The sequence below is a fragment of the Cyrtonyx montezumae genome, unplaced genomic scaffold (assembly GCF_038088225.1).
Source record: "Cyrtonyx montezumae isolate F1298 unplaced genomic scaffold, pur_monq_1.0 scaffold_7, whole genome shotgun sequence".
Lineage (NCBI taxonomy): Eukaryota > Metazoa > Chordata > Aves > Galliformes > Odontophoridae > Cyrtonyx > Cyrtonyx montezumae.
In genome coordinates this window covers 28,105,489-28,133,190 of record NW_027072078.1, presented here as the reverse complement: position 1 = coordinate 28,133,190, position 27,702 = coordinate 28,105,489, and the positions used below count along the sequence as shown (strand labels likewise).

The 27,702-nt window shown below is 40.0% G+C and overlaps 1 protein-coding gene across 2 annotated transcripts; it reads left to right on the top strand.

Moving 5' to 3' along the window:
- The first annotated feature begins 8,824 nt into the window (after positions 1 to 8,824).
- Positions 8,825 to 17,475, top strand: DDX18 (DEAD-box helicase 18). 2 transcript variants are annotated; one of them, XM_065750309.1, is made up of 14 exons: positions 8,825 to 8,968; positions 9,059 to 9,235; positions 9,581 to 9,712; positions 10,345 to 10,480; positions 10,797 to 10,897; positions 11,017 to 11,216; positions 11,299 to 11,413; positions 12,666 to 12,805; positions 13,583 to 13,744; positions 14,122 to 14,274; positions 14,931 to 15,044; positions 15,789 to 15,845; positions 16,520 to 16,697; positions 17,184 to 17,475. In XM_065750309.1, exons 1-14 carry the CDS (start codon positions 8,863 to 8,865, stop codon positions 17,324 to 17,326), a joined length of 1,914 nt encoding a protein of 637 aa, XP_065606381.1. In that variant the 5' UTR covers positions 8,825 to 8,862; the 3' UTR covers positions 17,327 to 17,475. The 2 variants fall into 2 exon arrangements, with proteins under 2 accessions (XP_065606381.1, XP_065606380.1); XM_065750308.1 differs by having other exon boundaries at positions 8,825 to 9,235.
- The last annotated feature ends 10,227 nt before the right edge of the window (positions 17,476 to 27,702 follow it).

The window sequence follows — 27,702 nt, the reverse complement described above, 5'->3', positions numbered from 1 at the left end:
TTTCCCCCTAAATGCAATATAACAAGGTAGAGACATACTTTTGAAGTAGGATCAGTTGTTCCTTCAGTACCTTCACTGCAGTATAAAAAGGCAAAATCACAGAAGTCAGGTAAGGATCCTGGGAGCTTTCAAATCATCGGCACTTAAAATCATACATACAAATGGAGGACAAGATCTGTGCATGCCCTAAATCTGAGCTGGCAGCATAGCAAGTTTTATTTTAATTAAATGGAGGACAGAAATTATTCATTTGTGAAGTATCCAGTTCTTCTCTTTAAAGAGGAACAGAATTATGATTGGGCCTTTTTCTTAGGAAACTATGTTTTTGTAATTTTGTTATTAATGCTTTTTCCTTATGCCTGCCAGTGTACTTCAGAATGTTTTAAGCTGACAGATTATGGAGGAGTATAGAAACTTCACTGTTTCCTATGCCTGAATACTGCTTCATTCCCTGTGCATTGTGTTTTTTCCTTCCTTTTCTGAGACATATATTATGAAGCTCTGATAATTCCCTTCAACAGAACTCCAGTACCCTATATGCTGGTGCGCGCTTGGTAAATGACCTGCGTTTCATAGTCATTAAGAAAAGATGGACCACCTCTTTTTGCATCACTAGATGATTTAATAATTATTAGTGAGACATTATGCCTTTAAACATCTCTGGCAAATGATGAAGTGCACTCTCAATGTTTAACAAAGCTCTTAGAGGCTTGTATTATGATGCTGCATAGCAACTGAAACTTCTAATATGCAGGTAAGGTAAATTCCATTGTAGTTATCTGGGAATTGTTGCCAAGGCTTTGTGAAGCAAATACAATAAGCTTTGGTTAATATATTCAGTGTCATCAAGAAGTTTTGCCACACCAAGGAGTTTTGCATTCTCAGTGTATCCATATTCCAAATATACATCCAAACACTCCTTATCATATAAATGATTCTCTCTGACAAAATCCTGGCATGCAAATCCAAAATGTTTAACTTCTGGATATGAAAAGCCAATCTTTCTGCATGCCAGGGAAAGATAAGTGCTCTACTGTAATTACCAGTTATCTTCAGTATGCCACAGCTACAAAAGCCCAAGAAAGCAATGGAAAGGCATTGAGTAACATCAGTCAGAGCTGCAGAAAACAGTTTGAATACCTCTATATACAAAGATGACAATGAGATCTGTTACAACAGTGTTCAGGAGAATAAACATACAGCTAAAAAACACAAGAATTATAGTTTTTTTCCTAAGACAATTTACTCTGAAATAACCTGCATTCAGAGTTTTACCAAGGGTAATTGAATTCTCATGACAGTGTTATGAGAAGAAATGGCTGCAGTTCAGGTATGCTCAAACAGCCAGGTAACACCTTCAGACTGCACTAAAGCCAGTCTGCAGACTGGAAAGATCATAAATGTGCCTGGACTTATTTGCCTGTTCAAGATCAGACACCATAAAGAAGAGGCTCTGAAAGACACCAGAGGGGTCAGCACTTGTTGTGCTGGCAAGACAGGAAAAGTGGCTCTTCATTTCTTTTCATTTTTTTGCCTATTCTAGTGTACAGTAACAGCAACTGTAATTGTCAGTAGAATTTAGTCCCAGTGTATTAAGAAAGACTGCCATCTCCTGGTTTCTTCAACAACCATATTCCATGGGAAAAAATAATAAAATTGGTTTAGTTAAAGCTTAGAGCTGATCATAAAGTCATGCTTGACCTGAGCCTTTAAGGGAAAATGTCACTGATAATAAAGGACAGGCAAGGGAAAGTTGGAAAGGCTAATGCATTATGACTACACTGTATAGGTTAAACCAACGTGTGCAATAATTATAACTATCGCAGCTTGACACAGTTTATAAAGGCTGAACTATAAAAGCTCTCATCCCCATAATACAAGCTTTCTCATATCGAGTGCTGACTGCTCTAGCTCCTATACAGTTTCAATCAAAAATGCAGTATTGTATAATAGTCTATGAACTAACTATACTCATTCTCAGGAATATTAAAAATCCTTCTAATGGGAATCTGAAATGCTCTTAAAATGGCAACTTACATTGATTCAAAGGACACACTATTGCCTCCTTCTGTAACCTCATAAAATACAAGGTACGTGTATCAACACAAATCAGACTGAAGATAACTCAAAGATACTGCACTCTTCTCCATCATCTTTTTTACTAACAGGTACAATAAACCCAGGGTTACTGTTCAATGAAGTAAAACTTTATTCCAAATTTCAGGAACCTACCTTAAAATAAAAACTAACAAAGAAATCATAAATGGCACGATAGCATTGAATTCTAAACATTTTGCAATTTGCATTTTTTTTCTGAAACATTGTTCTGTATTAGTTGATAGGTCTTACTAACTCAGATTTCCTATAAATGAAGGAACGTGATGATCATCTTGTAAAAAATAATAACCTCAATCCTTCACTCCGCTTCCACTTCAGATAATGGCATTTTTATGATGGAGCAATCTCACAGCTAGGGTTACATCTTGTGTTCATTGCACCCACAAAATGCCACAGCTCTGTCTCCATCCAGCTGCCTAGCATCCAGAACATCCTAAGATCTATCTCAATTCAGGTTTTATCTTCAAGGTAGTTTCAAAGAACCGTGGCTGACCCTATGTATGTAAATATAAGGTAATGCAAAAGGCAGTCCCCTTTTGAAAATGAAATGGTTATTTTTTTTACTAAGATTCTTTACATTAATAAGGGCAGTGTAAAAGGAAAGTACTTAATACCTGAGAAAATAATTGTTCTAAAGATATGAGCCTGTCATTCCCATAAGTTATAAACCAGCAGCTAGAACTGCACTTTGGTCGATTTGTTATTAAATCATCTGATCCTGTCTGTAGCCTTTCCAGTAGTTCAAAAAGCCTTCAATGAGTTGTTTTTTTTAATCAGGAAGTGCTAAAAAGTAATGGATCTTCATGTATTAGAAATAATATAATGAATTTAAACACTATTGAAAGTGACTACCTACAAAAAATGAAAAGATGCTTTTGTATTGTCACTGTGCAGAACAGGCTGCTGATCATCATTTAACATGTGCATAAATACTCAGTGAGAAAGAGTAAAGACTATGAAGCCAGACTCTTTTGATCTGTACCCAAAGACAGAACATGAACCAATGAACACAAAGAGAAAAAACAACAACTTCTATGTAAACATAGAAATAAAGCTTTTTCACTGAGAGAGTGGTCGAGCACTGAAACGTTGTCCCAATAGGTTAGAAGTCTCCAACCATGGAAATACTGGAAGTCTGACTGGAGATACTGGAAATCTAACAGGACTGAGAGCCAAGCAATCTGCTCTAGCTGATCCTACTTGAGCAGGTGACTTGGGAAAGAATTTCCAGAAATGCTTACCAACACCAGCCATTCTGCAATTCTATGATTCCAACTGATTTCTTCATTTCAGAGATTTAAGCTATGTTTTAGAGAAGCTGGGCTCTACTGATAGTGTATTTTGGAGAAGAGGTCCAAAATGCTGACCTTAGTATAAGTGTCTGTGGGAAGCCAATGTGTGAACACTGAGCAGGAAAGAACTTACAGTATTTAATACAAGGTATCATTTCCCAAGCTCTGAAGGCTTTTTACCCTGAATCATCACATAGACTAACTTGCCTCATTTTAATTAAGGTATTATCACACAGTTAGCTGATCACTTAAGACTGCAGAGGAGTTGATGATGTAGTCATAGTCAGTAACAAGTACACACACGCAGGTATTATCTGCAAATGTCTACACACAGGTATTGTCTGAAATGTCTGAGTCTGGCTGCCAGTGTGGTTGAATTTCATTGCTAAAGAAGGAGACAAGAGGGAACTGATTTGGTGGGTTTCCAGTAGTTAAGGTTCAAGAGGGTAGGCATGCAGCTGGTGACTGCTATCAGCTGGATGCATCACTTCAGGAAGGGCCCAGACCAGTACAGCAACCTGGACTCCAGGCTGTGTGAGACAGCAGGATTTCACGCTCAGCCATGCTAAAATCTGCAATGGGTGAGATCAGACCTTGATCATCTATGTGTATAAAAGAAGAGAGAATTAATTAGAGCAATTATTTCAGTTCCTCATCCTTCCATGATCCATGTTACCCCAACTCTTTAATATTGTCTTCATTTTAATCAGCTAATAACACTAATCATCTTGGCATAACACTCTGAAGAACTAAACTGCTTCTGAGAAATGCTTGAGCAGTTTTAAGTTCCAAAAATCCACAGGAACTATGCAAAATCTACAAGGTATTTTACAAAATGCAACTCAAATCCATCTCTACTTTTCACTCTCACTGCAGGTCTGCTCTGGTTTTGGTTTGGACAATATTCAGGGACATGTCAGTCTGCATTTACAACTGATAATACAGAATAACTCAAGTTCTATAATACTGGGTAAATGAAAGATTTCCTTAAAAAACCTCACAAATTTTGTATGGACCCAAATGTATACTTTATGCTACAGAAAGTGCTGATGATGCCAGTTAAAACTGAGACAATAACTGCATATATGACCCATGAGGGAGACGTTACTTGGAAGTGATACTAAACTAAAACCGTAAAAAAAAAATGACAGCCTACTCTACTTTTTATAAACGCAGATATGCTAATTTTCTCTTAAATTCAAAGGTGTATTTTAAATTCCCTCACAAATTCAGTGATACTCAATGATACCCTACGTAAATACATTTTGCACTGGAAATTTCTAACAAGAAATTTTCAAGTTGACATTAATGTTCTGTTAACCCTGCCATCTATTCTTTACATAACATATCTTTATATACCCTGATATATCTCATCTAAAACAATTTACATCAGCTCAGGTGGATAACTTTCACAAAGTTCAGATTTTAGAATGATAATGTCTCATTAAGTGGGAAATTGATAACTTCTGCAAACACACTTGCATACATAAGCAGATTTTCTTGTACAAAAGAGACACTTTGCAAAAAAACAACATATCTGTCTATATGATACTTGATTTTAAACTCAGTGCCTATCCAGATCTGAAATTAGATCTAAGAGTGTTAACTATGATCTATAAGAATGAAATAATGGTTCTGAAAGGTTTTCCAGTTTGTGCAGGAAAAAAAGAAGCACTGATTTTCTAACTCAACTCTTTTAGCTTAATAGAGCAGATGTTCACAAATGCCATTGCTAACAGTGTTTTGTTGTTGTTTTTTTTCCCATAATCAACTACAACATAAAAAAGAGATTCTCTTCAGAGATTCTACTTCTTGAAAATCGACCATCTGCCATATCTCAGCAGTAAGAACTATACACTTTTGTTTTGTGATCTTTTCTGAATGAGATTTTGATACTTTTCATATAAATCAGCATGATGTCCATGAAACGATACAGCTGAACCCAATGTTTACTTTCATGTAGCACTGTTAACCAGCTTAAGTAACTTAAGAGTAAATGAGAACAAACATTTCAAATCTGGATTTCGTTACGAATTTACTCTGAGAGATAAAATAGTGCCATTGACAACACATTAGGATATTGAAAACTTTTATCTTCAGAGATAAATTCAGAGTTTCTAATTTGGAACTCTTCAGCTCTACAAAGCTTAGCTAAACCAAACAATTTCCTACAATTCTGCCTGCAAAATCACATGTAGAAAATTTGATATATTTTGACAGCAACTCAGTAATCATTTGAGAGAATCCTACTGTTTTTAAGGACTGCCTGATAAGTCAAGCAATTATAAATGAACTCATTTGAGCAGAAATGAAACTTATGTACCATAGGGAATTCATACAAAAATCTAAGAAATAGCAAACTTCAGAGGAAAAATCGTAAGATAAATTAGTTGTTTAAAGTATTGTCTGGAGTCGTCACTAGGAAAATTACATTATTGCCTTCTGATTCTTTTATTTGTGACTTTCCACAGATTCTGCTTGAAGAAAAAGGACAGACACAAAAAGAAGGGAGTTCAAAACACATTTTGAAATCTCTAGTGAAGTCCAGGAAACTCCGAGCAACATCTTTTAGAAGATATGGAGACAATGCTGTGTTGGAACACATGATACTTAACCACCTAATTGGATCTCACTTCCCAAGTGCCATATCCCATTCATAATGCCATGACATCTGTTTTACACAGTTGCAAGATTATCATCTGTCTGCAAATGCATCAAAGTTTCCTTTCTGCTCCATGCCAACAAAGGCAGTAAAATTGTGTTGATGCAAGACTGATGCACATCCCATATGTCCTGCTCTGCAGGAGCTAACATACCCTCTAGGAGCCTTTGTCAGTTTGGGCCTTGTGCCACACTAATGCACTTGCACAAATTCTTGCCAAGCAAGACTGCACCCAACGGGGACACTAGGGTGAGTTCCTCATGTAGGCTTTTAACAGAACAGGTTTCCCAGGTCCCAGTTCTTGGCAGATCTGAGGGTGTGATGATGTGGAGGAAAGCTAAATGGCGATGATCCTGGCAGTACTGGTTGAAATAGGAACACATGGATCATTCTGTTCTTGAAGGAGATAATTTTCTCAGCCCTCAGTGTACATGTCGGTGTCAGCTCTCTCCTGCCCAGATTTTTAATGCACTCTATTTGCACAATGAGTGTACTTCAGAAGGAGCCAAATAGTAAATCTAACCACATAACTATAAATCAGCACGGAGAAGGAAGAACAAATCTTTAGCTAATTAAAAATATATTCTGTAGACACAATATAAGGTAGACAGGGAGAAAAGATGGAAATACATATCCAGAACCTAAACTACAATGACTTGCAGCAAGAAGCTACTTAAAATTCAGCCTTGACATTACTTTCCCTGGAGTCTTGTACCAGAAGCCTTTCTTGATGAGTGAGGATGGTTCAGTTTATTTTCAAAACACATTTGATGGAGGCAGATGTGCTTTCACACAGGTATCCTCATAATTTAATAAGCCAGCAGCCAGTTTGGACCCAATCACATTTTCTGCTTCACTGTTTCAGTGTCACAACTGTAAGCAGAGCAGCTCAACATCCAAGCTAGGGGCCAGCTTTTAAAACTGTCAGGAACATTCACAGTGAACACCTGTGAACTCTGCAGCGAGTTATGACACATCCTGCCCCACAGCAACTACTTGCATTTATGAAATACAAAATGTTCTGAAAGTAAAGAAGTAAGAGATGGACTAAAAGAGTAAAAATGGCTATACTGAAGTCCAGATTACTCTTCAGCTTCTCTTAATTAGAACCTAGGAAAGAAAACTCACAGGAGGAATGAGCCAAGAGGATGTATTGTTTCAGTTTCTGTTCAAACTTAAAATAAAAAGGAAAAAAGAAAAACAAAATCTTGGTGGCTTTGTTTCTTGTAAAACCTTTTTTCACCTGCAAGGTTCCGTCTTCAAGTACAAAGCTTAAAGGTGTTACAATATCAATTTGGCTCAGTCTTATGACATAATACACAAATAAGAACATTTTTTCTTGCTCTAGCAATACCTGCTGAGATTAAGTTTTCATCAGCATTAATTCCTATTCCTAATTTCATGTGTTTTCATAAACATCAACATTTTTTAATGCAAATGTCTTAGAATTTTTTTATAACCATTGAAGAGCAGGGGCCACCTCTTGCCTTTCACTTGTAAAGGCTTAATAACTAATAGTTTGAATGTCTGTATATATATAACACAACGGAAAGCACAGCAATGACAGCAGAGCAGTAAGATCTCAGGCTGCAGGAAGCAAGGATTTGCTCAAATGCAACTGCCAAGAGCATAGAAATAAAGGAAAGAAGCTGGTTAATTTGAAAAGCCACAGGCTTTCTTTTATATATAAAAAAATAGTGATAATTAATTCTCACCTGGGTGATCCATATGAGAACAACAATTACAGATAATGAAAAACAAGACAGCATCCAGTGATGCTGGAGGAATCCACTCCGAGGCACGTGGCTTGACTTGGAGGTGGGGCCAGCAGTTAGCTTTAATGCTCCTTGGCTACTTGGAGCTTCTCCTCTGATTCTGTGAGTTTCATTGTCCAGTATGGATCACGTGGGGACATACAGCAGCAGCACTGCTACTGGGAGATGTGGACATCAGCAGCTCTGGGGGCAACGCAAAGTCCTTTAGAGGCTGTCATTCCCCTTTTGCCCTTCACCTCCACCAAGATCAGACGCAGAACAAAGGGTGATATCCTCGAGTTGTGCTAGGGCGGGGGGTTCAGGCTGGAAATTAGGAGCAAGTTGTTCTCAGGGTGGGGGTGCCCTGGCTCAGCTTGCCTGGGGAGCAGTGGAGTCACTGACCCTGGAGGTGTTCAAGAACCATGGAGATGTAGCACTGGGATGTGGGCAGTGGGTATAGTGGGGGTGGGCTTGGCTTGGTGATCTTAGAGGTCTTTTCCAACAGTAATGATTCTATAAATGAATTTTTTTTCAATTTTTGCATATCTTTAAAAAAATAAAGTTATACGCAATAAAAAGCTCGAAGTTAGTAGAGCGATAATTCTGAGCTTAATCTGCCTTGCTCAGCAAGCTGAGCGTTACCCAGTTCGTAGTAATTCCGATTTCTGAAAGCAGTTGGTGTAAGAAACCCGAGCAAATGGCTGTGCATTCCCGTGCTATTTGTGCCACCTGCTGGTCAAAAGAGAACTAAAAGGGGCTGCAGGAAACTGCTCTGGATGAGGAAGAAAAGCAAATAAATAAATAAATAAAAGGAGGACATGAGTAGGAAAGGCTGTCCTGCCTGAGTGTGAACTGAGGAGCAGCTGGGAACAAAGCTCCCCCCTGCAGCACGGCCGGGCGGGGCGGGGCGGCACGCACTGCCTCCGCCGTGCCACTAGGGGGCGCCCGCCGGGCGGCGTGGTTCCGGCGCGGCCCGGAAGCGTGGCGCGGGGCCTTCCCCACGTGTGGCTGGGGGAGGCGGGAGCCGTGCGCCGGGATGTCGGTGTCGGTGGCCGCGGGCAATCTGCCCATGCGGCTGCTCCGCAGGAAGATCCACAAGAGGAACCTGAAGCTGCGGCAGCGCAACCTGAAGCTGCGGGAAGGTACGGCGGGGCCGGGGCGGGCGGCCTCGGAGCCTCTGAGCGCCGAGCCTGGAGGCTTTTCTTCATCCTCCCCCAACGTCCTTTGCCCAGGTCAGGCCGCGCTGGGTCCCCCGGAGGAGGAGGATGAGGAGGTGAAGGAGGTGGCAGCTCCCGAAGCGGAGGCAGAGGCAGAATCGGGCGGGCAGGCAGCGCCGAGCCCCGGGGCCGAGGGGGAGAAGAGAAAAAAGAAGAAGAAGAAGAGGAAATCTGCGGCTGGCCCTGAGGGAGGTACGTTGGGAGCATTACCCTGGGCTGTTTTTGTTGTTGTCTCATTCCAAAGGAGAGCTTTGATGTATGGCCGATTTCTCTGCCTGAGCTTGCGTTCCCCCAGAAGACTTTATGTGATGTATGCTAAGTGTGTTGTCTGCGAAGGGCTTGAATGATCGTGCTGTCTGCGTCTGAAAGCTCCTTGAAACCTCGTCTTCCCTTCTCCTGACCCTTCCCACCACAGGACGTTTGTAGGAGTTATGTTCGGGGTAAAGAAAGCCAGTCCACAGCACAGCTTTGGGTGACAAACGTATTTCCTGTACCCCTCACTGAGAATGGGTTGTTTTCTGTAAAATGATGTCCTAGGTACAGAAACTAAAAAAGCCAAAGCTGAAGGAGACGTATCTGTGGAGGCAGAAGATGAGGACGGGCAGGATTCTGGAGAGAAAGAGGTGGAAGAGGAGGAGGAAGTGCCTAGTTTACCTCTGGGTCTAACAGGTACATTCTGCCCTGAAAGATTGAGGAGTCTTCTTCTCTGGAGACATTCAAGACCATCCTGGATGCCTACTGTGCAACCTGGGCTAGGGAGCTGCTTTGGCAGGGGGGTTAGACTAGAGGTCCCTTCCAACCCCTACAGTTCTGTGATTCTGTGTTCTCTTTTTTCACAGATCTACAAAAATCCAAATTATTAAGCTTTCTTCCAGAGCAAGTTCTCAAACTGTATTACAAATGTGGTGTTTGAATATAGGTGACATGATATTGGCAGCTGTAGAGTTATAATTCAGTTACTGTTCTTTTAAATTTGTATCATTCCTACGCTGCTGTTGGTCTTAAAGTTACTTGTGAAAAACACTTTTGAAACATACACGCATATGTCCAAATATGGAGGAAGAGTCAACAGAATAGAGTTAAATTGCTGATAAACTGGCTTGAGAAGCAGTCTGCTTGTTCATTTTTAACAGGTTTCTGTGGTGTTCCTGGAAACACTTTAATGCAGAGTATTTTTTTAGTATCTTAAAATTTTACAGTAAGAAGGAAGCGTAAGAAGTTCTTTGTAAGATAAACTCTTGCTGGCTAATCTTGGAATGGATAGAGTTAAAGTGAATGTTTTTCTCCCTGTCTGTCTTCAGGTGCCTTTGAAGACAATTCTTTCACTTCCCTTGCTGGTCTCGTCAGTGAGAATACATTGAAGGGCATAAATGACATGGGCTTTACACACATGACTGAAATTCAGCATAAAAGTATTAAACCTCTTCTGGAAGGCAGGTAAGAAATATATGTTTGTAATTGCTGTGCTGACTCAAACGTTGTGTAAATGTTGCTAACAAGTTAGATACAAGAAATGTGACTCTTTGAAGGCAGTGAAGTCTGGTTTTGTCTCTCTTGTACCAGTGTGTCTCATAGAGACCAGAGAAATAAGAAACTAAGCTGTGAACCATATCTACCATAGAGCACTTAGTTTTAGACTTAAAATCATGTTACATTTTCACCCTGGCAACATCATTCAGAACAGGATTCCTTCTTTTTTTTTTTCTCTATAGGATGAACTTAACACTTCTCTTTTTAACTTTGCTTTTTGCAGGGATATTTTAGCAGCTGCCAAAACAGGCAGTGGCAAAACACTTGCATTTCTCATTCCTGCAGTAGAGCTCATCTACAAGTTAAAATTCATGCCTCGAAACGGTAAGGATTTTCATCATTCAGCAGTTGAATTTTGTGGTGGCCCAGACGTTCAGGGGTGTGGCTACAAATGGGACTGGATGAGCTATAACTTATTCTTGGTCAACTGATGTATGTTTCAGGGACAGGTGTTATTATTCTTTCCCCTACTCGAGAGCTTGCCATGCAAACCTATGGAGTTCTGAAAGAGCTTATGAATCATCACGTTCACACCTATGGTCTGATAATGGGGGGCAGTAACAGATCAGCAGAAGCTCAGAAACTTGGAAATGGAATCAACATCATTGTAGCAACACCTGGAAGACTTCTGGATCATATGCAGGTAGATAAAAATAACAATGCCTCTTAATAAAAGGTAATAAAACCCTTGTCCCCATCTGATTCTCAATTTGTTAATCTTCTAGAACACTCCGGGTTTCATGTACAAGAACTTGCAGTGTTTGGTAATTGATGAGGCGGATCGTATCTTAGAGGTGGGATTTGAAGAAGAAATGAAACAGATCATAAAACTTCTACCAAGTAAGGGAAAAAAAATCTGTCCTTCCTGTAAATTACTTGACTAAGGTTATGTCATCTTCACAACTCAATTATTGTAAGTCATTAATTTTTTGTAAATGCACCTTGGAGTGACTGTCATAACTCTTTCCTTTTTTTTTTTTTCCAGAAAGATAGCATATATTATTTTAGCATTGTTTACCTATAGGACACATTTTTCTGTGTACTTATGCACTTTAGGGATATAATTGTGTTCATATAAAATCACTTTAGCTTAATGCCTACAGTATCTCATTCATCTTTGTGTTTATTTCCTGCTATTCATTATTTCCTAATCAGACTGAAATAAGAAAATAATATGTTAAAGGGTTACTGACTTGCAGATGGATTTTTTTCATAACACCAGAACTACCTTAAGGAATACCTTATTTCTTTTCTTCGCTGTCATTCAGTTGTTCCTCGTAATTAGTATATAAAACACTTCCTCAGAGTGATCAAAGCTCTTCCTTTCATTATCAAAATGACAAAAAAACCCATCAAAATAGTATGTGGAGAAGAAGTGATAAACGTTTTGAGGTTATAATGCTAAGTCATGGCCTGAAGCAGTGATGGAGCACCTAGCAGGCAGTCAGGGCCAACCCAGGGAGCTCAGGTGTATGCAATGCTCCTGAGAGACTGGAAGGGCTGGAGCCAGGATCCATCCCTTCCCAGACCTCATTTAAGGGTTGGCAGTGGAGGTGAGGGCATGTCTCGCTGGAGCTTCCTGCCTACCTAAGGCCTTCTGAAGGCAAGCAGCTCCTTACCTTTGTTTCTGCATTTGTGGCTGTTGCATTTCGGTTCTCATTTGCTGTATCCAAAGACTTTGCCATCGTGCTGTTATCACATTATAGCATTATACACATCTGAGATATTGAAGTTCAGATATGCATGTTTAAAATGCCGTTACATAAATCTAATCAATAACATTCTATGAAGAATGCAAATGACCAGTGCTAAAAGTAAAGTGAAGGAAGTCACTGTTAATCTTTTCTTAAAGGTATAACTTTAAGAAACTGTAAGCTTTTAAGATTTTGGAGATGGTGGCAGTGTAAGTAAATACCAAATGCAATGCAATACGTAGTGTAACTGCACCTGCCTTTGTTTATCAGTAGTAGTATATTTTAATTAAAATTAATTGAAAAAGGTGAAGACTGTCTGGGGAAGTTTGCAACTAATTAATTACTATTTGAATTTTAATTGAAAAAACTGAGCGTTCTTGTAAACCAAATGTTCTCAGAGCGCAGACAGACGATGCTGTTTTCCGCTACACAAACCAGAAAGGTGGAAGATTTAGCAAAGATCTCTCTGAAGAAGGAACCGCTGTACGTAGGAGTTGATGATAATAAGGAGACAGCAACAGTAGATGGTCTTGAACAGGTAAAACACAAATCTCACTAAAAGGGGTATGGTCTGAGAACAAACCAACAATCCCTACATCCTTTTAAACGGGTTGCATAAGTACCCATCCCTTGAAGTGTTTAACATCCTAATGGGCAGAAGTTGGCAGTTGCCTGAAGGGTTATATTCACTGTGTTTACTGAAAGGTTATGTCAAAAATTCATGAAGCAGTAATACAGTTTGTTACGCTTTCCAAGTACTATTTATATTACATATGTAAGCGCTGTGTTACTGGCTTGAGAACACTTCAGATTTCTTTTTTTCTACTTAAGATAATGGCTAAATGGAGTTGCACCTTAGCTTCTGGGTTTGTGCAATTGACACGATGGTGTTTGTTGTTTAAAATACCGTAGGTATGTGTTACCTTTAAAGAGTAAACTACTAGCACGGATTCAGTAAAATTCTTTGATCTAAAAAAAACCCAACAATTTTAAGAAGCTGCCAATGCAGTTATTTTCCTTCCTAGTGTCAGAAACTCAGAAGTTCTTGAAATGGATTCATACTTTGCTCAATAAAAAGTTTAATTTAAACAGATTATTGAAATGAGTTAAATTCTCCAGTAGAGAATTATTTCAGGTTCGTAGAGTAACTTTTTGCTGTCATCAGTACTTAAGGAGTTTCATGTAACAAAGTGAGAAACAGACAGGAAATCAAATGGCTCGATGCTGCATAGCAGGAAAGTTAACTTTTGCCAGTAATCCCCTGCAAAAGTGTGGTCCTTACTGTTTTGTCTTACAATGTTTAAATAACTTCCAGGGCTACGTAGTGTGTCCATCCGAAAAAAGATTCCTTTTGCTCTTCACATTCCTTAAGAAGAACCGGAAGAAGAAACTAATGGTGTTTTTTTCTTCGTGTATGTCAGTGAAGTACCACTATGAGTTACTCAACTACATTGATTTGCCTGTTTTGGCCATTCATGTAAGTATTTCAGATGCTGATTTATTTGTTATTAATCTGGTAGTGCCTGTTTCTGAGCATCAGGCATGTATGCAGTCCCACTGAAAGGAATGCTTATATAACTGAGTTTTAACGTCTTTGAATGTACAGCATAATCTCTGAGATATACCTGTTTGCTGTGATAGCATTGCTTCTTCTATGTGGAATGGTCCTGCTTGGTCTGTGCAAATCCATAAGGTAGAAGGATGCCCTAAAGTATTTTTTGGCAGTGCTATAATCTGTGAAATGAGATATTACATTTCAGCTTACAAACTGGCAAGTTTCTTTTAAGTTGACATCCATAACGTATGTGTTCTTTTGGTTATTTTCTTTTTTTGGTTGTGTTTTTTTGCTTCTAGGGCAAGCAGAAACAAACAAAACGTACTACAACATTTTTCCAGTTCTGTAATGCAGAATCTGGGATCTTGTTGTGCACTGATGTAGCTGCCAGGGGACTGGATATTCCTGAGGTGGACTGGATTGTCCAGTATGACCCTCCTGACGATCCAAAAGTAAGTTATGGAAATAAAAATACCTTCAAATCCTAGCTGTGAGCATAGCTACAGAGAAAGCTTGAATCTTCTGCTCAACAGAGGTCAGAATTCAGCCATGTTCACATCCAGCAGCCGATTTCATCCACTCATCTCCACCAGATCCTGGGAAGTACTGCAGCTAGTGAAGACAAAACATAACTAGGGTACTAAAGCAATTTAAAAGCTAATCAGATAAACAACAAAACACTTCTAAAGAGTATGAGTTTATATTGCATCCTTGAGTCTCATAGCAGCTTTTCCAATAAAAAACTTGATTATTTAAAAATTAGATTTCTCATTTTAATAAATGCCCAATGCAAACAAGAAAGACTTAAAAGCTTAAACATAGCAAGTATGTACAAGCAAAGTTAAGTTTTCGGTTACATAAGGCTAAAGTTCTTTCTTCTTCAGTAAAAGGTGAGGTGCTTCTAGTCAGGGATTTCTCAACTAGTGAAATGGTTTGCTTCATCAGCACTTGGTTTGCCTCATCTGCGTGTGAGTGATAAGGAAAAGTCTTGAAGTATAACTGATGATGCGTGACACTATGTTAATGTTGAATGCTTTTTCCATAAAACTGTATTGCTGCATATAGGAAGGGCCATCTGGAATTAACTGTTTCTTATTCTCTGCAAAAGGAGTATATTCATCGTGTTGGTAGAACAGCCAGAGGTATAAATGGTAGAGGACATGCTCTGCTCATTTTACGTCCGGAAGAACTGGGCTTTCTTCGTTACCTGAAACAAGCCAGGGTAAACTTACACACATAATTCCTTTTTTTGTTGTTGTTTTTGCTGTGATAAACCAAAAAATTCTGAGCACAAAACTCTTCTGTTACTTAGAAAATATTTAACTGACATCTGACTCTATTCTGCTGACCCTGAGACTCAAAGGTGACTGTTGAGTGTATTAATAGTAGTTGCTTTGCAGCTGTGCAACATGCATTATTAAATCATAAATTTCCTGTGACCTCTTCATAACATACTGGGAGCTTGGCCAGTACAAATGTTACTTTTGTATTCAAGTAATCAATTGCATTTTTTCCAATTACAAAAGAATTGTAACTGTTTTAATAAGAGGGACCTGTTCATAGATTTATAGGGGCTTTCCTTGTGGGGTTGTTGATAGTACATCTGTAATTAAAGCAGTGTCATAAGTCATAAAGAGTGCTTTAATGCCCTATTTTAAAGGAAGTAACAATACTGAATTACATATGCAGAGACAGTTTCTGTGAATATATTTCTGATAAGGATTCATAATATTGGCACCATTGTTTTAAGTAAAAGACATCAAAAACCTTCAAGTGTGTAAGGTGTTCTTTTAATTTAAAGTGTGGCCTTGGACTTTACAAATCTGAAGATCTATTGACAGATAACTGGGTTTGTTTTTGTTTTTTTTTTAATGTCTATTTTGTCAGGTCTGTTCTTATTTGGCTTAGGTCTCACTGTACAGTAGAAATAATTTAGATTATTTATTTGTTCATTCATTCTTTTAAGGTACCACTTAGTGAATTTGAATTTTCCTGGGCGAAGATTTCTGATATCCAGTCTCAGGTATGAAATGATGGATTTTAACATCCAGTACTAAATTTCCAGTACTACACCACATTAATTTGCTTGTAGGGGTTTTTTACATGGCAAAAGCATAGTGATGTAAATACGCTTTCACCTTTTGAATACGTTGTCTAGCATAGCAAACACAGTGTCCCCAGTAGCTTTTATTGAATGGTTATGCGTGCTTAGATTAATTCTGAGTATCTGATGCCCTTAACAGATGAAGTACTTCAGTCTACTCTAGTCCATCTTCATTTTTGTCTTAAAAATACTAGTATTGTTCATTGAATCTGCAGCATTGTAGACAGGACTATAAGCAAAACAGTATGGAATGGTACAGTTTGGATGTCTGACTCAAAAGTGTATTGTGATTGTTCATTAATTGTCAGTGTGCATAACTGACTATAGTTATGTATTCTTTTCTGATGAGCTTCTTTTAGGGCAGCCTAATTTAATGTTTTTGTTAACTGAAGCTTTGTACTACAATTCAGGTTCAGGCTTTAGTGCCTGTTTATAAATGCACTCTAGATATGTTTGCTCTGCTCTCACAGTGCAATCTTACTAAAGTGAGTAGTGAATGTCACTGCAGTGCACACAGTAAATAATTGGCTTGCATGTAACCTATTATTACATTATGGAATTTTGGCTGTAACGTATTTATTTTTTCTTATCAGCTGGAGAAACTGATTGAGAAGAACTACTTCCTTCACAAGTCAGCCCAGGAAGCATACAAAGCTTACATTAGGGCTTATGACTCCCATTCTCTGAAGCAGATCTATAACGTTGGTAACCTGGATCTTAACAAAGTCAGCCTCTCATTTGGCTTTAAAGTCCCCCCGTATGTTGACCTCAGTATCCTTTTACTGCTGTGTTTCAAAGCTCAATTCCTGCTTTAAAAATGTTAGCATTTCAATTTTTTTTTCAGTATTGCTATTAATCACATACATGCATCATGTTCAAATGATGGTTTATTAAAGAAAATGGTTAATGGCAATTATTAAAACTGGAAAAATTGCCTACAAATATCTGCTTTAATGTAGGTATGGGCTTCAGTTGCCTAGTAGGTATGTTTGTACATGTTCTAAAGTACTATGCTGAAATTGAGGGGCAAAGACTCCTCTTGTCAGAGCTGCCATTGGAAGGAGGAAAGTTAAAGCAATGGTTCTTCAGTTCAATTAGTTGGACAGCTGGAAGAGTAATTCAGTAGAGTGACACTGTCCATAACACAGTTTTGTTTTGTGTAATGCTTTTTTCTCTTCTTCATGATGTTTGCAATACCCAATAAGCAATGCTTCAATTAAGGTTTTTTTTTAAGCTCTTTAACCCATAAAATCCCAGATGTAAACAGCAACCACGGCAGAAGACTTCAGAAAAGAGGTGGAGGTGGAGGATTTGGTTACCAGAAACCAAAGAGCGTCCACAAAGCTAAAATCTTCAAGCACATTAGCAAGAAATCAGACAATAGGCAATTTTCTCGTTAATTGTGCAGTCATTAAAATGTTTTTTTTTCAGTGATGTAGACTACCTTGATCAAAACTGTCTGGCAGTTACTTCCATCTTAAACTTTTCTGTTCACATTGTAGGGAAATAAAAGTTTTTGTTTGAAAACTTCTTAATCTTTCATTTCAGGAAGGCTTTGGCTGTCTATTCTTTATTCTCTTTTCCAAAGTTGTTGTGAAGAAGAATGGTTGAATGTAATTATTTCAAGGCAACATTGCAGATTTATTAAAGAAAACATATTTTTAGCTTTTTATAGAAAACTTTGTTTTACATGTACCTTTTTTACATGCACACTTGGAAGTTGTTGGAGTAGACAGAATACAGGGACAGATTCCAGTGTGAGATGACTTGCATAGCAAGAGACTTTGGTATGCTGAGAAATGCAGTTCATCGATGTCTGAAAATATTTTTATGGTGTAAAATTTAAAAGATTTTTGTTCACAAGAATCACTGCAGGCTGTCTTAGTGGTACAGAATTTGTTGTCCATCAGCCATGGTGAAGAGTACATTCTGTTCCAAAGGAACAGGTCGTTGGAGAGGGGAAGAACAGCATAACAATTATGTCTTCAGTCTTTACAGCACTCAGACCTCAGTGTTGCTTTTTTTCCCCCTTTTATTTGAAAAAGCTTTTAGTCCTAATGGAAGAAAGAAGTCAGGGGCTATAAACATTGGTTGGATACTAAGAACTTAAAAATACTGAAATAAATTTTTGTAACTCAGTTTTTCTTGTGCTTCCAGAATTTATTGAAAAGAATCTGCACTGCAGGGAAAGCAGCTCTAATTGGGTAATAATCTAGTCTGATTGTGGTTTTGCTAACACCACTTATAACTAACAGTTGCCAAGATAGACGTGAAGAGCTATTTCTTTATACTACACTGTAAGAATTATCTGAGATCTGCAGCATCACAGTGTTGAAGAGTTCTGTCTACACCTGCATCTTTGCAATTACAGTATGGGAACTAATGTGCATTGCAATGACAGTAACACTGAGGGATTCATTAGACTAACTGCAGTGTTAGTTACTTTGGGAAGAGATGCAAGCGGAGTTGTGATAAACCACTGGGAATTGGAAGTATGGGTTTGCCATGAGATTGCCCAACTTCTTCCAGGTGTTTTTCCTGTGTGTTTTCTTATGTTGCAATACAAAGAAATTTCTGAAATCTCAATTGGAAGATGGAAATAGTGAGTGATATTACTCCAGCTTACCCTACATTATAGTCATTACATTTTTTAATCAATGCATTCTGGATGCACAATGACTGCACAGACTAAAGCAAATGCAGTCTGCTACTTCACACCATAATTTCCCAGTTAAGCCAAAGCAAACATCCTGAGCTGAGACTAGATAACGGACGAGAAGGGCTTCAGCTTCCTGACTTGTGCAGATGCAGTTACCTTTCTCTTTATAGAATCATAAATGAAAAACAGTTTCTGATTAAATGTCTGTGTGCATCAAGCATCATCTGTTCTGCTGCAGTATTGCAAGAAGTTTAAGAGAGATTGTCAAACTGATTGGAAATCTAACGTTTCCTTTGCAACTTGGCCTGTTATCAATCTTGTGAGCAGTTAATAGACCTCAGCCATCAGACTCTCAAGGCTTGGCTCGTAACAGTGACTGATAGGCTGGGCACTAATATCGCATGCCTTGAGAAATTGCCTTCTTCCTCTGAGAACCTTGACAAAGAAATTGGACTCTTTAAACCACTTTAAAAGGATGATCAAAATTGTCCTGCTTGAACTGGAAGAGTTTTTTGACAGTTTTCAGAAGTGGCCCATAAAGGAGAATTCCACTGCCAAGCTACTGCTCGTGATCATGAAAATCTTGTCATGTTACAGGTTTCTTATTCTGCAATGCTGCTGAGTTATTGACAGGCACAAAAACAGTCAGAAGGTGTTGCCAATCAGATGCTTTGGGGTGAGTATCACGCGTAGAGGACATTTGTTGATAGTGGCAAGAACAAGAACCCTTGAGAATTGGTTATTTACTCACGTCTGCTGTAAATAAGAAATATGTTCATATAGTGGCAGTAAGTAGCCTTTTTGTTTCATGTACCAGAACAATCAATGCTTTAGATACCCTATATTCTCTCACAAAATGGGTAAAAAGTAAGGACAAACAATTAAAACAATAACATTTGAGTAGAGGCTTCCAACTTCTGGTCTGTGAAAGAAGGCAGGATACTGACAAGTATTGTACTTGTATTTTAGTTCTGCTGTTGTTCTGTTATGAGACAAGTTATTCAGTTAATTCGGATTGTAGGGGAACTTAGAGGAACCTAAAATCCTGACAACTAGAAAAGAGCCTATTATTTGTCATTAGGTGTGTTTTCTCAAACTGAAGTAACAAGGTTGAAAGAAGCCTGGAATCAGTTGACCAAAGATATAAAATCTGTCTCTGCTCTTCATTTCTGCTCCACTAGCTTGCTTTCTCTGGGATTTAGCATCTCGGCTTAATAGGAGAATTTATGCAATTGTTTCTGATGCTTCTGTTTGCTCTAGATTTCTAGAAAATGTTGAGCTGTGACAACTGCAATCCACCCTGTTGAACTGGAATGCTCTTTGCTTCTAAAAAAATTTGCTGGTTTGCATCAAAGTCATGCATACTGTAACACTGCTTGTATCATATCTCTTTATTGCATAGCCATGTGGGAAAGAGATTACTACCTTTTCCCTCAACTACCGCAATAAACTTTTCATATGGAGCTGTGAAAAGTGTTGAGTGCCATTAAAAGAATGAAGACAAGAGGAAAATCAAGTTGCTGTCCAGATACACACTTGCTTTGTCAATATCATCCAGCTTAAGAGCTACATTCACCCTTCAAAAATAGTTGAGCATACAACAGAAGTCCATCTTCCTGAACTCTTGTAGACTACAGTGCTGAAAGATGTAATTGTCTGGGTTTTTTTTCCCTCTTGGTCAGAAATTAAAAGAGGCCTTGCAAAATCTTGCATATTTTTTTCCAAGCACTTGTCTTTATTTTGATTGACATCTGAAGATATCTATCTGTGTGGCTTTCTGAGCTCCTGTGTGATTGGTTGCAGTCAGCTATGAGCAATGAGACACAGTCATTTTGTTTAATGTTACTATGCATAAATGAAACTTTACGTTCACTCACAGGGATTAATAGACCATATGAATTTGTATGAGTTACTGAATGTTCCTTTTAAGCTCTGGATAAGTGTTCACAATATTCACTCCTGATTAATAAAAGCTTTTATTTGAGGAAAGAGCTAACTGTGACTATTTTATCTGGTCCCAGTAACAAACAGCTGCTGTGTATGCCCATTTGAGAGGCAGCTGCCCTTTCTGCTTTCAATGCAACCAGAAGTTGAAGAGGACAGAGCCCAGGATTTCATTTGCAGATCATTCTATTATGTTATGAGGGATAATTTAAAATTTAGGACAAGTGAGAAAAAGAAAATTGCTGCACAGTTTTGGAGTTTGCTAGAATGAGAATCAAAAAGGCATCCCAACAATTTCTCAGCAAATCATTAAATTAGAAATCAATGATTTTGGACTAAAAAAAAATCTGAACCTAGCACTTCACATTGAAGTACACTGGTGGAAATTCCATGCCTTCTACATAGTCAAAATAATAGTAAAAAGCTCTTGCTCCTCCTCAGGATTGTCAGTGGTAGGAGAATCAACAAGTAAATGTCATGCAAATCAGACTTACTAAATCATAGATTACCAGCTGAGGTCTTCTGGGGTTTGGTGTGCGAGTTTTAATGTGACTGCCATTAACAGGAGAAAAGTGTAATCTCAGCAGATCTGCTGCTGTATAATCCCCTTCACGTTCATGTGTTGACTTTGTCTGTGTTCAGTATGAGCATAACCCCGTGGCTTCATTATTGAAGTGGAAATTACTGTCTAAGATTTGGACTTTATTTCGAAGAAAACAATACTGGCTAGGATTTATTTAACATCTAGATTATCACATTTTCACACAAATTTAGAACCAAGTATCAAAGGACTCAGGATTGTTTCTCCCATTTTTTTAGATAGTTATCACATTAACTGCAGAATTGATACAGATTAGTTTTATGAAGAGTGCTTTATAATAAAGCTGGTTTTCTATTACAGGATCAACAAAGAACACAGGATGGAGTAAAACTGCATCTGCTAGAAGCTCTCACAGCACTCTTACTTCTGTATTAAAAAGAAAAGCTAAAATAGTAAAGTTCATTGTTGTCCCTTTAAAACCACATAAAAATAGCCTGCTTCTATCCCTAACATATACAAGCAAATCTGAAAACAAAATGATAATTATATTTAAATCTTACATATTTGCTATAAATATACAGCAAATAGGAATATGAGAACTACCTCACCAGTTCAGGTGTCAAGTTGAAATTCTGTCATCGGGATGAATCACCCTCCTCCAAAGCTGCTCCTAGACAGCATGGTCTTGAAAATGCTAGAAAACAGAGAGCATTAGTGAGGTTGGTCTGCATGACCGTACGAAAGGAAGCCTGGACAGGAAATTTGAGGGTACAGGGAGGATTAAGCTATGTTCAGAATATTTGGGCCATCAGAAAATAAAAAATTATGAAAAGATTGTATCAAAGGAGATTAATGTCAATATCATCAGCCAAAAGTATGAGTTTTAAAGACAGTATTTGGTAAACTGATAAGGACTGGGAAGTACGTTCTGTAAGTTGTTAAACTACTCATCTCTGCCACAAGTCCCTCTCCCTTAGTTAATTTCAGGTCACCAGGGAAAAGAGAGAAAAGATGCAAAGAAAATATTTCTATGCTAAGACAATAAGCTGATTACTATTTCCCATTGCAAACAATGCACCTGAGTGACCAGAAGGGCTGGAGCCAGGATCCACCCCTTCCCAGACCTCATTTAAGGGTTGGCAGTGGAGGTAAGGGTATCTCTTGCTGGAGCTCTCTGCCTACCTGAAGCCTTCTGAAGGTAAGCAGCTCCTTACCTTTGTTTCTGCATCTGTGGCTGTTGCATTTGGGTTTTCATTTGCTGTAGTTATACTGTGCTATTAATGCAGTAGTTTCTATCTCATTATAGCATTACGCATAGCTACAGCGATTTTCGAGAGGCAATATATCTTCGTATTCTCAAGACAGCAAAGGGGATAATTATCAAGATAAAAATCCTTTAGAGACTTTATTCAAACCTCTGTAATATAGAATTGGGTTATTTCATTCAAGGAGGAAGCAAAAGTGGGAGATTCCAGTGCAGTTGCTGTGTGGAGTGGAAAGCTATAGTCCATGCGTGGCATGTGGCCCACACATAATAAACAGGAGTGGAGGGGTGGGAACTCATCTGGCTGCTTTAATGGTGAACCATGAGCAAGATTTCTGCATGCCAGACTGAAAACAAGCAAACCCAGGACTTCTTTTCTGCTGAGTTACTCAAATTGTTGTATAATCCTTTTCTTCCTGTATGAAGCTCACAGAATTGAACTGGTGGTTGCTGAAACAATTAGAAGTTAAAAGGTCTTTTTATTTGCTTGTTACCCTTTTTTCTGAGGTACTTTTAAAAAGAAACCAAGTGTTGTGTGAAAGTTCTTCAGCTGGCATTTAAAAAGCAGCGTTAATTCCGGGAAAGCAGACAAATTAGAAAGGAACAGCACGAAGAGCACGGGAGGGTTGCTGCGAAGCAGTCTCATGGTGACAAGTGTTCATTGCTACCTGATTGTTATAGGTGCTGCTCAGCTGAATGATGGAATGGTCTGGAGTGAAAAGGATCTCGAAGATCATCGAGTTTCAACCTTCCTGCTGTGGGCAGGGTCGCCAAGCACTACAGCAGGCTGCCCAAAGCCACATGCAGCCTTGCTTTGAATGCCTCCGGGGATGGGGCATCCACGGCCTCTCTGGGCAGCCTGTTCAGTGCACCGCTACGCTCTGAGTGAAACTTCCTCCTAACATCCAACCTACATCCCCCAGTCTTGGTTTAAAACCATTCCCCTTTGTCCTATCCGGGGAGCAGAGAGCTGACGCAAATCCGACCGCTCCGCGGGGGCTGTGAGGAGGGGGGCGCCGCGGAGCACCGCCCCTGAGCGGCCGCCATGGCGGGCCGTGCTCCGCGCGGCTCTGGGGCGGGGCGGGAGCGGCGGGGCCACCTCCTCGTGGCTGCCGGAGGCGCGCTGCTGCAGCTCGGTACGGCGGCATGCTCTGCCCCGTCGCGTCCACCTGCACGGGACCCGCCCCTCTGCTCGGCCCTCTTCGTGTACTGGGAGAGCCGAGTTGCGCGCCGGGACCACAGGAGGAACGCGGTGCCCCGCTGCGCAGGTAAGGGGAGGGGTGGGGACGTGCAGCCCCAGCTGCCCGTAATTGGCTGTAATTAACCGGCGAGGAAGGGCTGGGTCGCGCGCGATAAATGCGTGCACGTCTCTACAGGATCGCTTGGTGATTGTAGTGAGCGGGTTGAGCGCGTGCTTGTGCTGGTTTACCTTGAACGGTTCTTGCTTTATGCTTTACGTGCACGCGTACAAGACTAATGGTAATCTAAAATGACGGAAAGCTAATTGAGCTGAGGCACTGTTGCTTATGTTTTAGCCTATGCAGTAGCACCGTGTTGGTATGTCACAAAAACAGCTCTGGCTCCCAGCTGTCAGCAGAGCCTTGCCTGGACACATCTTAGCCAGCAGTGCTTTGTGCTGATGCAGTGCTGGAAGCTGCTCTGAGCGGCACTGACAGAAGAGCTGCTGTCTGTGGGACCTGAAGACCTTTTTTTGTTTTGTTTTTTTTTTAAGCCATCTCAGCAAATGCTCAAGCCAGGGTTTTTTCACTTTATATTCAATGGGACAAATTCCATTTCACTTTGCTTGTTTTGCCCAACAGCTCACTTCAATTTTCCACTTCATTCTCCTCCAAAATCTCTCTTATTTCTGCTTTCTTTCGCCTCTTCCTTCCCTGAGCCTGTCGTCCTCACCCTGCAACACCGTTCTTGTCACTCTGTTATTGTCAAATCTCAGATGCTCAGCAGTGGTTGTTCTGAGGAGCACTGGGGGGCGTCCAGCAGCTGGTGCCGAAGGTTGGCAGCACTTCTCAGCCTGAAGGTGACAGCAACTGCAGCGATCCCTGCTGGGAGAGGAGTCTGTGCTATGCTCAGGAGGTGGCTGTCAGGTACTGTTGGGCTGGAGCTGTGTGCCAGGGCTGCCATTGATGGTCTGAGGCATGCCAGCACTGTGTATGGTTAATTCTAGTAGGTTAACTTAAAAAAAGATTTGAGAATAGTACTCATTTGCCAGTAGAAGTGCCTGAAGAAACCAAGTGGAATGATTCTGATGCTTCCAAACACAGCTTTTCAGCTGACAGAGCCAGGCTGCCAAGGCATGGGTGTACAGACACAGAGAAAGGGCATCTCTATGAGGAGAGAATTAATTCTCTTACATGGAATGTCTTTCTATACCCATACTGAGTAACTATTTTCCTTCTTTTTCTGGTTTGACGGGAAAAAACAATCGACAGTCTTCCAAAAAAAAGAGGGAGATGGACATGCAGTAGCTCTTAATTTTAATATACTGTATATATAGTGATATGGTGTGATGCAGTTCTCTTTCCCCTTTGAAAAGGAGGTTTTTTATATATCCCTTTAAAGAAACAATGAAAAAAATTACAGTTGGTAGGTGAAATCAGTCTGATGCTTTATGATTATTTGTTTGTTATTAAATTCCTTTACAGAATTGTACAGTCAGTACTGATGTGATGAACCTCATGTAAAAAATGCTGTTACCGACAGCTGCGGTCTGTCATACCTTGCTGACAGTAGGTAATGATTCCTTTTGTAAAAAGCTCTATTGAAATAAATTAGAATGCTTGAAAGACAGCAGAAACTGCTGGATAATGCACTTTTGATCAGTCAAGTCACAAATACAAGGCTTGGCAGAATCTAAATGTCAGGACTGCTTATATGTAGCAGTTACAGTGTCAGGATTACATTTCAGTGTATGGAATTAGCAATCAAGTCTTGATGATGCGCTGTTGTTGTTTTCCCTCTCTCCAAGTAGTTTGTATACTAGGTGTGTAATTAGGGCCTGGGCCAAATCCTATCAGTTTTGTAGGAGTCCATCCCACTCCTCTGATGGCAATTGGGCAAGGTCCCAGAGCTGCCGGGGGGGTGCAGTGCTGTCTTGGACTTTGCTCTGTGCAGCCTCTTCAGCCCATGGAGTTTGTTAGGACAGTATGGGAGTGAGGGAAGATACTCCTCTGAGGGAGTTAAAATAAGGGTTGAAGGTTACATGTAGTACCAGACTGCCCTGTGTTAGTGCGAGTCCTTTGGATAGCTCTTCCTGAGGCACACTGATGTAGCTATTCCTCAGGGCTAACACACGATCTTTCAGGGTTGCTTGTCACAAATTTGCCTTCATGTCACACATTCATCCCTTTCTGCAGAGAGTGATAAAAGATGTGCAGAGCTAGTCCTTCTGCAGACAAATGTTGTGATCGTTGCTACATGAGGGGTGTCCCATTTTAATTGTCAGGATAGATGTGATTTTCATTTTCCTCCATTATTTGCCCGCACTCACACACTGCTGCTCTTGCATTCTGCAGCCGTATCTTGTGTCTGAGGGTGAGGATAGGGCTATCCATCTCAAAGAGTGATGGCCTAGCCCTTGTCAATGCTTCCCTTGCTGAGTTGTTCTCCCCATACTAAACAGAAACCCTCCGCGTATTCTGAAGCTTGCGTGAAGGGCCATGTGTGTAGCATACATAGCTAATCTAACAACAGGCAAGCAGTAGTGTCAGCAGCAGGAGTAGCTGATGTATTCCCCTCTCATGCACCTTCTGTAGAAGTCAGGGGATGAACAGGAGGCTGACTGAAATGGTGTTTTTTCTGGCAGTGAAGTACTTCTTGTGGGAATACTGAGTTGGTGTGAGTGAAATGCAGCACACCTGGCATCACAAAACTCCTTATTCTCTGTGGTTTGTCAGTCACACTCAGCAGCTTTTCCACTATAATGAGAAGTCTGGTAACACTGGCAGTCTGGGACAGTTTCTTTTAATGTGGAAAGAATGGAATTGGGGCCTTTTGTGGTAGGTACACAGATGTCACGTTGGCGTTTAAAAATACTTCCCTCAAACAAATTGCCTTGCTAAGAATCTGTGTTTTCTTTTGTTTTGAGGTGAAGGAAGCTTCTCATGCACCGCAGATGGTGTTTACCGCTCATTGTGCAGCTATCACTTTCCAGACAGATGGAGAAACATAGAAGAAACAGAGTAAAAAGCTGCTTTGATGGCTGGCATCTTAATCGGAGTTTTTGTACTGTGCTGGATCCCTTTCTTCATCACGGAATGAATGAGTTCCCTTCTGCTCCTGCAACACCTCACCCATCTGGAAAAGCACCTTTCTTCAGCTTGGCTATTCCAGCTCTTCCTTTAATCCTCTCCTTTGTGTGGCATTTAACAAATATTACAACCATGCCTTCAAGAACTTTTTCCTGAAGCAGAGATAAAAGGGGACAGAGAAGAAAATAATTCCTTTATTGCACAATACAGAGATTCCTGCAGGGAAATGTGCCAGTGATACACACAGATTTCAAACTCAAGATCTAGTTAACGGGATTTAGCAACAAAGATTGAAGATGTTTGCATATAAACCTACAGTCAGTTTACAGTTCCCCCTTGGAAATACGTATATGCTACAAAGAAAGAAGCAGTGAATATCTTCCTTCTCTGAACTGATGTGTGTTAAACTCTGCAAGCGAAGCACTGTATTTGTCTAATGCCATGAGTGTTGAACCTAACAGGTCATCTCATCCAGCCAACTGCAGGTGCCATCCTGCAGCTCACTCATCATCAGCAAGGGGAACTGCAGACTGAGAAACACTGAAGTGTTTGTGATGTGGGCAGGATGTTGGCTTCATTCTGGGGACTTCTTTTTGGAAAGGAATGAACATGCTGCATTCAGTGCATTGCTGAATTTCTCTGAAATTGAGAGGGGTGACTGAGCAGCCCCAGAACACACCCCAGTCTAGTTGAGGGGCTGTGTTCTCTTGCAAGCTCAGGAGGAGGGGTTGGTGAAGTAAAGGTCAGTTATGTCCCTGGGCTTAAGTGAAATTTTAAAGCCACGTGTAAAAGCTGCTCTGAGCTACAAAGGTTATACCTGCACCTGCTTACAAAGGAGGAGGATCCAGCCAGGAGTTTTTTATCTGTGTTGTGCTTTCTCACCCTGCAGGACTCATGCTCTGCATGTTTTCCAAAACACCTAGGTGAGTTCAACACAGACACCCGATACCTCTGGCAGGGACTGTGTGCAGTATTCTTTCACACTGCCCTAAGACTAAGCATGTATCTGTTGTTACAAACATGAAACATGCTGTATTTACCAGCACCAGCACATGGCTACTTTGGCAGCTGCAGGTGAAAGACTGCATCACCCCATCTGG